Source organism: Mugil cephalus, chromosome 4 (assembly GCF_022458985.1).
Source record: "Mugil cephalus isolate CIBA_MC_2020 chromosome 4, CIBA_Mcephalus_1.1, whole genome shotgun sequence".
Taxonomy (NCBI): Eukaryota; Metazoa; Chordata; class Actinopteri; order Mugiliformes; family Mugilidae; genus Mugil; species Mugil cephalus.
In genome coordinates, this window is record NC_061773.1 from 20,359,496 (window position 1) to 20,372,974 (window position 13,479).

The 13,479-nt window shown below is 45.0% G+C and overlaps 1 protein-coding gene across 2 annotated transcripts in view; it reads right to left on the reverse strand.

Annotated features, from left to right (window-relative positions):
• The window catches only part of cdh4 (cadherin 4, type 1, R-cadherin (retinal)), a 186,949-nt gene that overhangs the window by 63,981 nt on the left and 109,489 nt on the right, over positions 1 to 13,479 (reverse strand). For both annotated transcript variants that reach the window (XM_047584061.1, XM_047584060.1), the window contains exon 4: positions 3,246 to 3,472. In XM_047584061.1, coding sequence (XP_047440017.1) covers positions 3,246 to 3,472 — 227 coding nt within the window. The remainder of the gene's footprint in view (positions 1 to 3,245; positions 3,473 to 13,479) is intronic.

Here is a 13,479-nt window from a genome sequence, read left to right on the forward strand (position 1 = left end):
GCTGTTGAGTTTAATCGAGGCACTTAAGTGCGGAAGTGTCAAAATCCAACATCATAAGACCATTTTTATAGAGGAGGATGATTAAGAGGAGGGTGTCAGACTCATTTTAGCTAGGGGTACGGGCCAATCTGATCTCAAGCCAGTACGGACCAGTAAAAGAACAGAATGATGATGAGTTTTTCCATTTGTTTTAGTGCAAAAAAGAACAATTAGGAAAATGCCAACATTTAATAAACTATCCTTTAATCCTTTCCATCCACTTCTCTCATTAAAACTGTGAACACATTAACATTTATTTTCATTGAAAAATGAAAATTATTCGGTGTAATTTTCACACTTTTCATGCAAATTCATGCTGCGGGCCAGATTAGTCGTCCTTGCAGGCCGCTTTTGGCCCGCGTGCCACATGTTTGACACCCGTAATTGAGAGCATCTCGAGCTGGACTCTCTTCTTTACTGGTGCCACACTGTGACTACAGGGTCAACTGCACTGCATTGCACGATGTTTGAAAATGTGAGCAAGCTAATGGAGAAATCTAAAAATAACCACATCATTTGAAGAAGAGAGATAAATATCAGTGTTTTTTTTCTTTATTTTGATTATTTTCTACATTGATTATGTGTTCAGCCAGCAGTATACCCTTGCTTTTTTTTGTTTTCGTGTTTATTTTTATGAATTTATTCTCCCTCATGACACCAGTTCCTGCAGTAGGACCCTTCACATATACGGTCTTGTGACTGTTCCCTTCATTCATCTGTCTGTGTCTTAGGTTTGGTTCCTATTTCTCGCCACAGTCGAGGATGTTAGCATGCCGGTTCTCAGCTGTTTGAGCTTTCGCCCTCTAGGAACGAGGCTGAAGGAGTGAGATGACCTCACCCACAGAGTCAGACCTGTGCAGGGCCCTTCAACACATCAGATCGCTACCCCTGGTTATCCAGACAGCCTTCCTTCCATATCAAATGAAGAGATAAACGTTCACTTCTGGAGAGTTCAAAATGATAAGACTCACCCGGACTGAATAAGTCAGCACTAAAACTACCATCATGAATCATTAATCATGAAGCACTTTGGTTGATGCCAATTGATGTGAAATGGGGTGGGTTTTCAGCCTTGCTGAGGCTGTAGGATGTAGCGAGCGCCAAATAAATAAACAGACGAAATTTTAAAATCCCAAACCGAAGTGTTTTACACGTATTTGTTTTCCTGCAATATGTATGCCCTCGCCGCTGAGCCAGTCTCGAGTTATTCTATAGCAGATACTGTGCTCTGATGAATTTCCTATCGAATCATCGAATCGTTCTGATTAATTTCTCCTCGGGCACGCCAGCAATTTCTCCCTGGGTAAACAAGAGACGAACATTACAGTAGCGGCCACACCTATTTATAGCGACTAAGAAGAAAGTGACAATAACACATGTAAACATTGCTGTGGCTAAAAGAAACAAAAAAAGAAAACATTTTACAGTATGTATGAAAGCTAATTTCCATGTGATTGGAGAAAATTGTTTTGTTCAATTATTGAATCATTCCCCAGCTCCACAATGTGAGGAACGTAATTACACAGTGAAAACTACATCACCTGGTCTTCGCAGACTCCGCCAGAGTGGAACATTAGCTCAATCAATGTCAATTATTTCCCGGTCTCCATTATTGCACTGCCAGGAGTGGGCAGAATTTTAATCCCCACTCTGCAATTGCTTTAGCTACATGAGTCTCAGGCTTTTTGTCATGATTAGAAACATGACTGAACATTAAGCCCAGTGGCGTTCAACAAGTAGTGCAGGAAAAACGATAATGTCTGTGTCGCTCAGCAAAGGGCTCCCTGCTAGAGGAAGTCTGTAGGAAGTCCCCCCCACCCCCACCTGTGTTTTTTTAGTGTTTTACTTTGTGAAAATCTTCAGTTCCCTGTACCATAACTGGCCGAACCTCTGTCAGGAATATGTCTGCACCAAAAAGGCGTATCTAACCAGAAAACAAGTTTCACACCTTTTTATATCCAGATTAAAAATCTAATACAATTAGCTTAGCTTTCAACACTTGGAATTCGCCAGTGCTGCAAACGAAAAGATCTGTAATCATCATTTGTCGGCTGATTAGACAGAAGGAGCTTTGAGTGGCGGCCATGTTAATTGTGTAGCTGCAGCCTGAAAACGAGATGAGAAGCAGAGGAGAATGCGCCATGTCAATCAAATGTGTCTGACATGAGTAACAGGTGTTATCCGCAGACCTTTCAGCTTCACTTTTCACAAGCTACACGTTAGAGTGGTCCCGACGCACAGCCGTTAAGTTCAGGCTCGCTCCGGAGGTTTCAGGGCGGTTTTTGTAAAGCGTCTTGACACAATTTGTATTGCTATCGACGCTACATAAATAAAATTGAGTTGAATTGAATATGCATTCTCCTCTCTGTTGCCCTAGTTGAACTGCACCAACACATCTCCCCCTTGTGGAACTGATGTTAATTTGCAATAGCTGACGGTGTCCACTGGTGATGATTATCATTTTATCAGTGAAACTAAAGGTCAGTGCTGGCTAAGATTGAGTAGCATTATTCCGCAGGGGTCTTCAACGTTTTTCAGACCAAGGCCCCCCAAACTGATGCAGAGATTAAAGGGGACCCCCCACCTACTATATGTGTACTGTATTAAACTCTGCCTAGTGTTATTTATGAATAATATCATAATATATTTAATGAATATTGATGAATGAATGAATAATATATAATATATAATAATATATAATATTTAGCTATTCAAATAATCCACAGGTTCAAATATTATATACATGTACAACAGTAGGGTGGCTGTGCAACTGCCGTAAACATACCTGACATGGGAATAATAAAAATATACAAAAGATATCTAATCAACCAAAGATTTTGCGATCCGATTGAAGTAACTCTGCGGTCTTTGTCTTTCTTATTGCATATATGTATGCAATAAGGAAGACAAATACAATTCATACAGAGACTTGGTAGCATCTCAGCTTCCCAAATATGAGATACAAAATCAAAACTTGCCCCTAACACGGTCAGAGAGCAAATGCTGCAGAAAAAAATGATATGATCACATGGCCAGAAGCTAACTCTGCTTTTTTTCTTTTTTTTCTTGTACAAAAGATAAGTAAGGCCTCTTCGTTTACAGCAATGGTCAAGAAGACAAAAAGCACTTTTGTGATAAACATTTACAAATGCAACTTGATTAAATGTAACGGCTCCTAGCGCTTTAGATTCTATCACATTTGTTACCTTTGAGAGTGGTAGAGGATGAGGATGTCCAGCGAGGGCGAGTTTAACAGTGGTCTCCCAGATGTGGGCGTCACGGAGCCCGCGGGCCGTTACCATGAACTGAACGGGATCTGACAGATTGGCCACCTCCTGCTCAGCGTACACCGTCCCGTCGGGCCTCACGCTGAAGTTGGGGTCGCTGCTGACAAAGCCCACCTCTCTGCTGCGCTGGCAATCCTCAAACCTCACTGCAGAGACACACAGGAAGAAAAGGGGAAACGGGTACAGAATTAGAGGGCAGCACAGTGAGATTTACTCCGCGAGGTGTTCGCAAATCCCCGACACATCTGGCAGGCTTAAGATTAACCCGCATCTATCAAGACGTATCTTGAAATATCTCTTTCCCTTCTGCTGTCACTTGTGATTGCCTGCTTTGACGTCTTTGGCAAAACAAACTGCTTATCTGCTCCTGAACCGGAATACACAGGGGGGGGGGATCCTAATTCTTTTTCATATTCTTCTCTTCCCAAACTAGATGGATGGCGATGTCAAAATAGCGTTTCCCTCAGCTTCTCCAGGGAAAGCATAAGGAGAAGGGCTAAAACACATTAAGCTGACTGGGCTGATTGAGCACAACGCTCGCACGGAGCGGCAGTCTTGAATGACATTTGGAGGGTTCTGCTTCGCTGAGTCAAAGGAAAGGAAGCTGCGAGGGATCTCACGTTTGCATGCACACACACACAAGCACAAACTGCTAGTTTCCCCGAGTATACAGCACGTCTGCATGTGCAGTCTGGGGGTCGGTTTAGATGCGCTGATCACACAGAGAAGCCGACAGAGATGGTGTAAGGTTGTTGAGTTCGCGCGCTGCTAGTCCAGTTTAGCATCCGTTGCTTCACGTTCCCAAAATAGCGCAATGACATGAACGCAGAGAAGGACTAATTGGTATTTTCAGTGCGCTTGTTGTGTTTTAAAAAAACACACACCAACCTCAATGCAGTCTCAAACCCATAAGTTGATATGTGTGTGCTGCGATGTTATCTCCCAAACTCCGGCTGCTGATAACAAGACAAATTGATTTCATAAATCACCCGGGGAACAGATCATCCGTTATGAGCTATGGCGGTATGATTTCTCAAAAATCCGGCGTGCCGAATTCTGCACAGCAAGTTTTTTTATCAAGCCATCTATTTAATTTATCGCCCAGCTTCCTGTCAAAAGCAGCTCCCGAACAACAGGCTAATAAAGCATGAGATCTCCTCAGCCAGAGCGGCTTAGCGTCACACAAATGAGGCTGCTTGTTTTCAACCTCTGAGTAATTGCACGCGTAATGGGATGGATGGTAAACACAGTTTTGACAATGTGCGCATCTGTCCGTGTTGGCAAATGCTATCCATATTTTCATTTAAAACACACACACACACACAGCTAAGTGGAGAGCGTCCTTATGCGAGTGGTATGCTACGTTTGAAATGATTACCTTTCTTTTAGGGCCATCTATCAAGCGCGTGGTGCTGCTGGCGGGGTGGGGGCTAAACTTCAAGTTGTGAAAATACGACACGGGCCTGTTTGAATTGTCCACAGATGAATTGTGATGGCAGACATGTATTATGTAAATGACTTTCAATTAGCTTGAACTGAGCAGGCTAATTGTTGTCACTTAGGCGGGTCTCTTGTGGTGCAGCTGGAGAAGTGAGGCTTAAGGACGCGAGCACGGCGCTGCGCTGCGTCGAGTGTGTGCGGGTACGCGCGGGAGTCGGTTAAAAAGCACCACCAGCGTGAGAACAGATCTCCTGAGCTGCCTGCACATTTCAGTGTTGATCTTAATATTACAACAGAAACCACCGAGGGCCTCCAAGGGTCTGTCTGAATCCGCTGCCTCGTGCGCCACGGCTACGGTGCCAGTTGGCATGAGAACACACACACACACACACGTGATGTGTGATGGGGTCAGGCATCGCCACTGTAGAACTTATCAGAGCAGCGTCTTTGATTCTCCGTAAGGGCGCCGGGTCAGCTCTCAGTTTTACCATTCTGCGCGTGCTGGCGTGCAGACGCTTCAGGCCGAGACCGCGACCCTGACTCCTCCACTTAGTCTGCAGATATTCATAAATGTGTTTCATTAAAAAATCCTGTTCCCAAATCAGGCGGAGGGATCTGATCCGCCACGCTGTTAAATAGAGACGAAAGCGCTTCGTCGCTGATGCAACGTCGAGACTAGATCCCGATAGGGGAAATACGCGCATATCTGAGGAAGGCAGAGGGAGATCGCGGGGATAAAAGCAGAAGGTGGAACAGCAGATATTGTGGCAAGGATATTTTTAAGAAAATACATGAAACGAGCTCCAGCTGGAACTTATTCTCACGGCTCTCCCTTAAGATGCGGAGAGTTTAGTCGCTGCTGTCACATCATAATGGGGAAAACGGAGGAAGGAGACCAGCACTGTTGATAACTTAACTGTGACTATTTACCATTATTGTTCTTGAGGGTGTTTAATTTGTTTTGTCATCTTACGCTTGGCAAACCACAGCATCCCTTGGTATGAAAAATCAAGCTCGGAATGAATAAATGAAGAAAACGCTTCAGGGTGTTTTTTTCTCAGCTGACAGCCCTGAAGGTCAGTAAACCCGCAGTCCTTCATCTATTTAAAGGGAATATATGCTTGCATATTTACAACAGGTCCAATCGATGGACTTTATTATCAGTGTTTTTTTTCAGTTTTGCTGTCATCATATATAAATTCTCAAATCAAATGATGAAATCGCACAAGGACGTAGGGCTTCACTGCCGAACATCTACTTGCACGGGCAGCTGCGCTCAGCAGCCAACGCTGATGTTAGAAGGTTAAGTGTGTTTTTCACAGACGTTACAAGTATAAAAAGTAAAACACTGTTAACTCCAGCAACGCTTGGGTTATGGACATAAGGCCTGCAAAAATGTTCAAAAAGTAAAAGTCACAATATCTGGCCTTGCTTAGCCGTCATGCATGTCTCTGACCGGGTTTCTTTGACACTTTTCTTGTTTCCAGACACATTCCGCGTACGCTCTTGGACAACCGGTAATGATTCTTAAAACAGCCTCGACTCCGCTGTGAACCATCAATGGAGACGACGCGAACGGAGCCATTTTGCTCCTTCCTCGTTATGGTTCTCAGATCTGTTGTGTCAACTGCCTTCTTTCTCCGTGGGTGTATGAATGTCTGCGCGTCTCCGTGCCCTTCGTTCCCTCTAGTTGATGAGGTACTAAATGCACATGTTTGCCAATACATTTTTGTTCTTTCTCCTCATTTGTCGCCTGGCCATGTGAAAGCGTTTGTGCGCGTATCTGCCTCTCTCCCTTTGTAAACTTCTGGGAGGCGCGCGTGTGCGCTGTGCGTTGTGCGTTGCTCGAGCGCGCGTCAGAGTGTGTCCTGTATATTTTAGTACGCCCTGCCATCCACGGAGCTGTTTGGCAGGCTGCTGAGCTGGTGTCATTCTGCTTGGCTGCTCTTCTCTGGCCTCGTACGGCAGAACATGCTGTCCAACAGAGCGGCTGGTGCAGCACAGACGCGGCTAAAACAGTGCAGGCAAGCAGCTGTGACCGCAGACCACTCCTTCCAAACTCACACACACGCACACACTCAAAACGCCGCGTTCTCTCTCTCTGTCTCGTCCTGCTTGTAAATCCCAGACAATACCCGAGAGGAGGCCAGAGCAGTTCTTGTACGGAAACATTACAATGTGCATGATGCAGATGGCAGCTCGCTCTGCCCGGCCCGCTTTGTGCGCCCGCGTGGGGCATAACAACCTCGTCCTGCCGCAGCCACGTCCACGCCCCGTTCACCTGTTGACCGCGAACGCCTCCCCCCTCTTCTGCTTCCGTGTCCTCCCGTGTCACGGCTTCCCGCCCTCCTTTTGTAACCGTCCTCATTTCCTCTTCGTTTAACATCTTCCCATCCTCATCTGAACCTCCTCTCCCCGTGTTCCCTGCAGGCTTACGGTTCTTTCTCCCACCGACACAAAGCAGGACAGCCAGTCTGAGCCCGAACGGCCTGGGCAGGCGTAAGAACGCGCACCCCGGTGGGCCAGTTATTACCACTGTTAAAGTGAGAACAACATAAAAGAGCCAAAGGACGCGAAAAGACACATCACACAGGAGGCCGTGTCAGTCTGAATTTAGCATTTACACACTTGTAAGCTGGTTTTAGAAGTGATTATATGACTTTATACATCACTTTGAGACTCTGATGAATCATTTTATAGACCTGCTTTTATATAAAGATATATTGTTCTCAGCTTCCCTTTTATGATTCTTCCTTTTAATCCTCCTCACCTTGAATTTATTGCTTCTGCTCCTGCTGATGTGATGTGTTTTTGTAATGAGTTTTGAAGCCCATTGTTTTTTTTTTTCTTTTAAAGTTGTATAAATGAAGTTATATGACAGAAGAAAAGTTGTAAGTGTGACTGTGATATAGCGCTTCAGAGGCAGGTACGCCGCGAGTGAAGCCGTTAAACCAGACTAGGTCCAGGTCCAAACCAGGCGCGCGGAGTTCATTTTTTTGTTAAGGTGCTGTTCATCGCAGCCGCGGCACAGCGCTAAATAAACATTCCCTGTGGTACCCCACTGCTTTCCTCAAGCCAACAGGAAAATCAACGCCACCCACTCAATTTGCAAATAACAGTATTTTTGCCAGGCTGTGGCTGTGATAGACAGGAGCACCGAGCCCACTGATGAGTAAAAGAACACTGCTATAACACGCGACATGGTGTATGTATGGAAACCGCAAGGAACGCCGGAGAAGTTCAGCTCCAAGGGAAAAAAAAAAGACAAACGCTGTGTGGTCTCGTGCGTTTTGCAAGTTCTTCGATAGTTTATTATCACTTAAGTTAGAAGTCAGCTCGGGTTTTAATCCCCAGTATTGAAGGTTAAAGCTGGGGTGCGGCTGAATTGCCAGGATGCCTTGTTTTTCTAAGTACATGGATAAGCAGTGTCACTTACAATAAGCTGAATTACTTCATAATGATAAACTCCAACAAAATAAAAAAGCTTAATTTGCAAGCTAAGAGATTATACTCTTAAATCCCTGAAAGCAGAAATCCGGCTATTAGCTTAAAAAAAAAAAAAAAAAACTGTGAAAAATGATATTTTATCCCTGAAAGGTTTGCTCTCCAGGACCTAAGAGAAACTGCCTAGTTTTCAGCATGACTGCTGGGGATTTTTTAATGTTCTCATAGGGGAACTAGGCTGTTTTGATGAATCAAAGCAACCCACAAAGCTGTATGTGATCCCTGCATGTGTGGAAGACTGAATGAATAAGCTGTTCACCTGACAGTAACTCGCAGGCGAGCGCGGCGAAAAGGCGCGAGAAAAGCGTACACCTTTCAGTGGGCGGTGGAGTGGCTGCAGTGGAACAGCTTTGACCGGCAAGTAAAAATGTAAACGATTTTACGATGATGTGATTCACGCCTAAATAAAGTTGCGAATCCGTTGTCAAAACCTTATTGCGGCGCGTCCACAAACCCCCGGAACTCCTTTGAAATCCAGCCCACTGGCCCCCCGCAGGAATGCTTATAACTAATTCAATTTACATGCTGCTGTTTTTAAAACACTGCAGGTACAATGTGACTTTCCTGAAAAGGCTCCCCCCCCCCCCTCCCTCGCCGCAGTTGGAAATGAATTTCTCTGCCTCTGCAGTTCTCTGTCTTAACAAAAGCCCACACAGTTCCCTCTGACAGCTCGCTCTCACAAAAGGAAACGGCTGCGACTCAAGTGTGTGCGCGCCGCTCATGCGTGCGAGGGAGCCGGAGTGAGGGAGATAAAGAGACAGGGAGAGGGACATCGGAGTGGGGTGTGTGTGACACGGGCGCTTTGCATATCCGATTATTACAGCTGATGCACAAATGGGTATGGGTGTCATCGACCGTGTTCCCATAGGTGTGTGTGCGTGCGTGGGAAGACAAGGTGCTGTCAGCCGGCATTTGTTTCTGTGCTCATGTTTCACTTTTTTTCTTCTTTTTTTAAACACATGCTTGCTATCTGGCGCTGCTGCTCTTACGGGGCTCGACGAAAAAAATTACTTGCCACAGCCTAAGTGCAGTGTCACATCTGTGTGGCCCCACATCCCACCCACCACTTCACCTCCCTCGCCTTAATCAAACCTTTGTTTTCCCTGTGTCGCCTCCCCCTCCCTCTGCAGGTGAGGAGAAACGAGGAGCTTCCTGCGTTGGAGCTCAGACCCGCCTCCCGCAACACAGTCTTAAAGCTCACGCAACCGCACAGTCGGATTGTCGTGGCATTTCCTTTACATTATGTAGATGTTTGCTTCCACGCAGCGCCCCACTAGTACGCCCGTCGCGTCGTGCGGCGCATGGCAGCTTCGGTCCTACTTCGTTGGTCTTGGAATTTTGCACATCCACAGACATCCCTCTTATCTCAGCATTAGTCTACTCTCATGGGCACGGGCGTGAGGGGGCTTGAGGAATGAGAAAGGGGAGAGAAAAGAAGAGATAAAGAGGGAGAGCGAGAGCAAAGCAGAGCGGATGCAATTAAAAGACTGGGTCACAGATCGCAGTGCCAGGCGTCAGTGTGATTAATACACCACCATTCAGCCCAGGAGCTTTTCTTCACCATCGGGATGTGTGTGTGTGTGTGTGTGTGTGTGGTTTGTTTTGTTGCTGAATTTGCTGAGCGAATCACAGCTAGGGGGCACCAGCGCTATCCTCAAATGCACTCGGATTAACCCCCTTTTTAAGGTTACGTCAGGATCCCGTCTGGTCCCCTCAGAGGACACGAGGCAAGGAAGGGTCTGCTGCATTCCGACACGATAGCAGACACGTCCGCGGACAAATGTTTGCGAGTGACCAAATGCCGGCGTAAAAAGTTTTGAAAGAATCATTTTTAATGAGAGCCTCTTAAAACACAGCAAACAAAATGTTGCTAAACTTTATAACACTGCGCACTTTAATGAGCACCCACTATCCTTGAGCTTTTTTGGGGGATTTATTTATTTATTTATTTATTTATTTATTGTGCATGCCTTTTAGCTGACCATGTCATCAGCGGCAACTCACTAATTTCAGATCAGACCGAGTCAGTGAAATCTGGCTCCCAGTCAAATCAACGCTCTGCAAAAAAAAAAAAAAAAAAAAAAAAAAAAAAATTTGCATCAAGGCGGCAACAACGCCTCAAAAATATTCCTCCCGACTGATCTATTGGCTCTTCCCGGAGTCTTATGGTAATGAGAAATGTTCCCTTTTGAACCGCAGAAAAGCTGCACAAACATATCAACCGATTCTTTCTTTTATTTCTTTCATCTGGCTCCCACTCACCAGACCTTGCCATCAAGGCTTCCCCTGTGATTTAGCGCGAGCAGAGAAAGAGCCACGCTTTATCACAGCAATATCGCTTTTAAGGAGGTGAAGCGAAGGAAGTGCCTCAAGGCTACACGGTGTCTGTTATCTCCCGGTACAGTGCAATAATTTCACATAGCCCGAAGTCAGACAGCGAGACCTCACCTGGCCCGAGTGACGAAGAGGGAAATGTGAGCAAAGTAGGGGTTGGGATCAGGGGACGGGGCTTCTGTGGAACGTTTGTGACTCTCACTCTGCCTAATAATGAAAACCTATTTCCTGTTTTTGTCAAGTTTCTTTTTTTTCCCCGATGGAGAGTAGAAAAAAATGTTTATTTAATGAGACGCAAGTGTAATAAAGTGCTCAGTCTGTGTCCAGAGTTCATCACAGTAGCACCTTTTAGCTGGTTATTTTTAGCTGGTCGTGATTACCTTGGAGACTGGCTTTAATAAATACTGTAAGACTAAAGTCAGGCTTCCTCCCCCTGCCTCTTTCCCTCCAGACCCCACCCTCCTCGCTCGCAAGGTAATCAGCTTCTCATTCTCCCCTCCCCTTTCATGTCCTCTCACTCTATGCCTCTCGATCGGCAGCCATTTCTTCTCCCCGGTTCCTTCTATTTTCCTCTAAATCCTTTCTCCTCCTCCTCGCGTTATTAGCATGAAAGCGTTTGCATCCTTCCCCAGTGATTGTTTAGCTGCCGTATTCAGCATCTTGATTTGATTCCCTACAATTGCCCTAATTAGCATTACAAATATACACTTAGAGAGGAACAGAAATATCTGTTAGGCCTGACAGACTAATTTAAGGAAATGGGGGCCAGAGGGAAAGGGAACAGAAAAACGTGCGTGATAAAAAGGTGTATCGCTGCATCTCAATAATAATGAGCCTTCTCGTCCAAGTCAGCTGAACCTACACCGACTACCATTATGTAAATCAATGAACGGGGTGTTTGCTGTGACTGAATAAAACAGCGTCTGACAAAAGGGAACATATTGGATGTTCAATCGCGATAAAAGGTGTAATCACAACAAGAGACGTCCTTCTTATCGTCTCGATGACTCCTTCTCTCCAGCCCAGATCATGTCCTCTAAAGCCAATGATTAGACTTAAGACAGATCTCCTTCATTATCCGTCGCTCTCATCCATTTCTCTCTAATCCTGTCTCTACTCCAAAGCCCCTGGGGGCAAGCGATAGGCCATGACCAGCCATTAGTCTGCAGGTCTAGAGACAAGGGAGAAAACTCCTCCATATTTTCCCCCCAAGAGGAGATCAAGGCCATCACAGAGGTTAGTTACACTGGCTACTCCCTGTAATAGCCACACCGCTTCCTTTGATGATGTGCTCAGTGTTGAAAAGGAAATCTTTCCATTCCACAAGCAGGTTTTAATCCATTCACCCGATCCGACGAGGGAAATGCTGAAATGGAAACACATCTCCAATGAGATGGAAAGAAAAGAAATATAATGCGGTCTTCTCTTGGTCAACCAGCGCACACGAGTGGGCTCAGGTTGTATCCTCCTGAGAGTCCAGACTGAAAAGCAGATGACACTGATCTGCAGAGTGCAGGCGAACAGTGGGGACAAATTGTTGTGAGCAGGGTGCTAATGTTGTCATTATGAAGATAATTGCTTTTCCAGCTAGTAACGCTGAGCCATAAACCACTGTGTAAAATTCAAACAATGCCTATGGCTTCAGGCCCAAAGAGAAAACACACACTGAGGAAGTGTACGATGACAGTCACTTCCAACTATTCCAACTCGTTACACGTTAACTCGAAAGGGGAAAAAATAAGCAAAAAATAAGTGTGATGTACTGTCACCGTTTCTGAACGTCAAAATATGACCTTACTAAGATACTTTTTAATTTGGAAATTTCTGAATTTGACAACTCAGAGCTTATTTTTTTCCCAAGTTGTCTTGAATGCAGCATGGATCTCAACCAAGCTTTCCGACACCAGCCTACTTCTGATTGGCTAATGATGTTAGTTTGGAGAGGGAAAACTGCGTTACTCTCATTCCATTGGTAGGCGAACTCAATTGTTTTTTCCCCTTTTTTTTCTAAATCTTAATTGTAATCGCGCTCACGGTGCTGCAATACTTGCATATTGTACACATGTATATTGTGCATGTAGGGCACATGCTGGTTAAAAACTGGTGACTGGTGAAACAGGTGAAAACTGATGGTGAGCTCATATCAGACTAGTTTTAGCGCCTCCCCAAGTTGAGAACCACCGCTCCTCCAGGAGTGGACAAGTGATTACTGAAAAAGATTGAATGAATGTTTGGGTATTTTGGGATAGCAAATCTGGTTTGCCTTACAGTTGCGCGGTGAATCGAAAACGAAAATCAAAACGACACACTGAAAGGCACTAAAACACATCACGGAGCTGAGGGAGGGTGCAGAGTCGCTTGACTTTTTCTCTGTGGGAGTGTTGCCATGAGAAACACTTCTACATTACACTTTCAGCATTGCAGTAAATTCATCCATTGTTAATCGAAACTTTAGATAAAAGTCAGCAGCAAATGTTGCATTATAAATAGAGTACAGAGTTAATGATAAAAGCCTCCTCACTGTAGCTAAAGTAATTTATCCTGCATAATCAACATTTACACAGTCCCAGTTTAAGCCTGGATTTGCATAGGTACCTGAATAGAAAAAAAAAGAAAGAAACAGACTCTAGACAGAGTCTTTCAGAATGCAGTCCTCCTTTTACAGCAACAAATCTGAGTTTCTTTCAACCACTCCTCGCTTTGAAGTCACCCTGGCCTGTTCCAGAAAATCAATTAAAAACATGACTAATACATTTGCACCTAGCATTTTCCACTTTTCGTCTTTATAGCTTTTGATGTCCCCTACTTCCTAACACTGTGTAAATGCTGAGATCACACAGATAGTGACAAGAGGATTTCAACAAGGGCTCTTTCA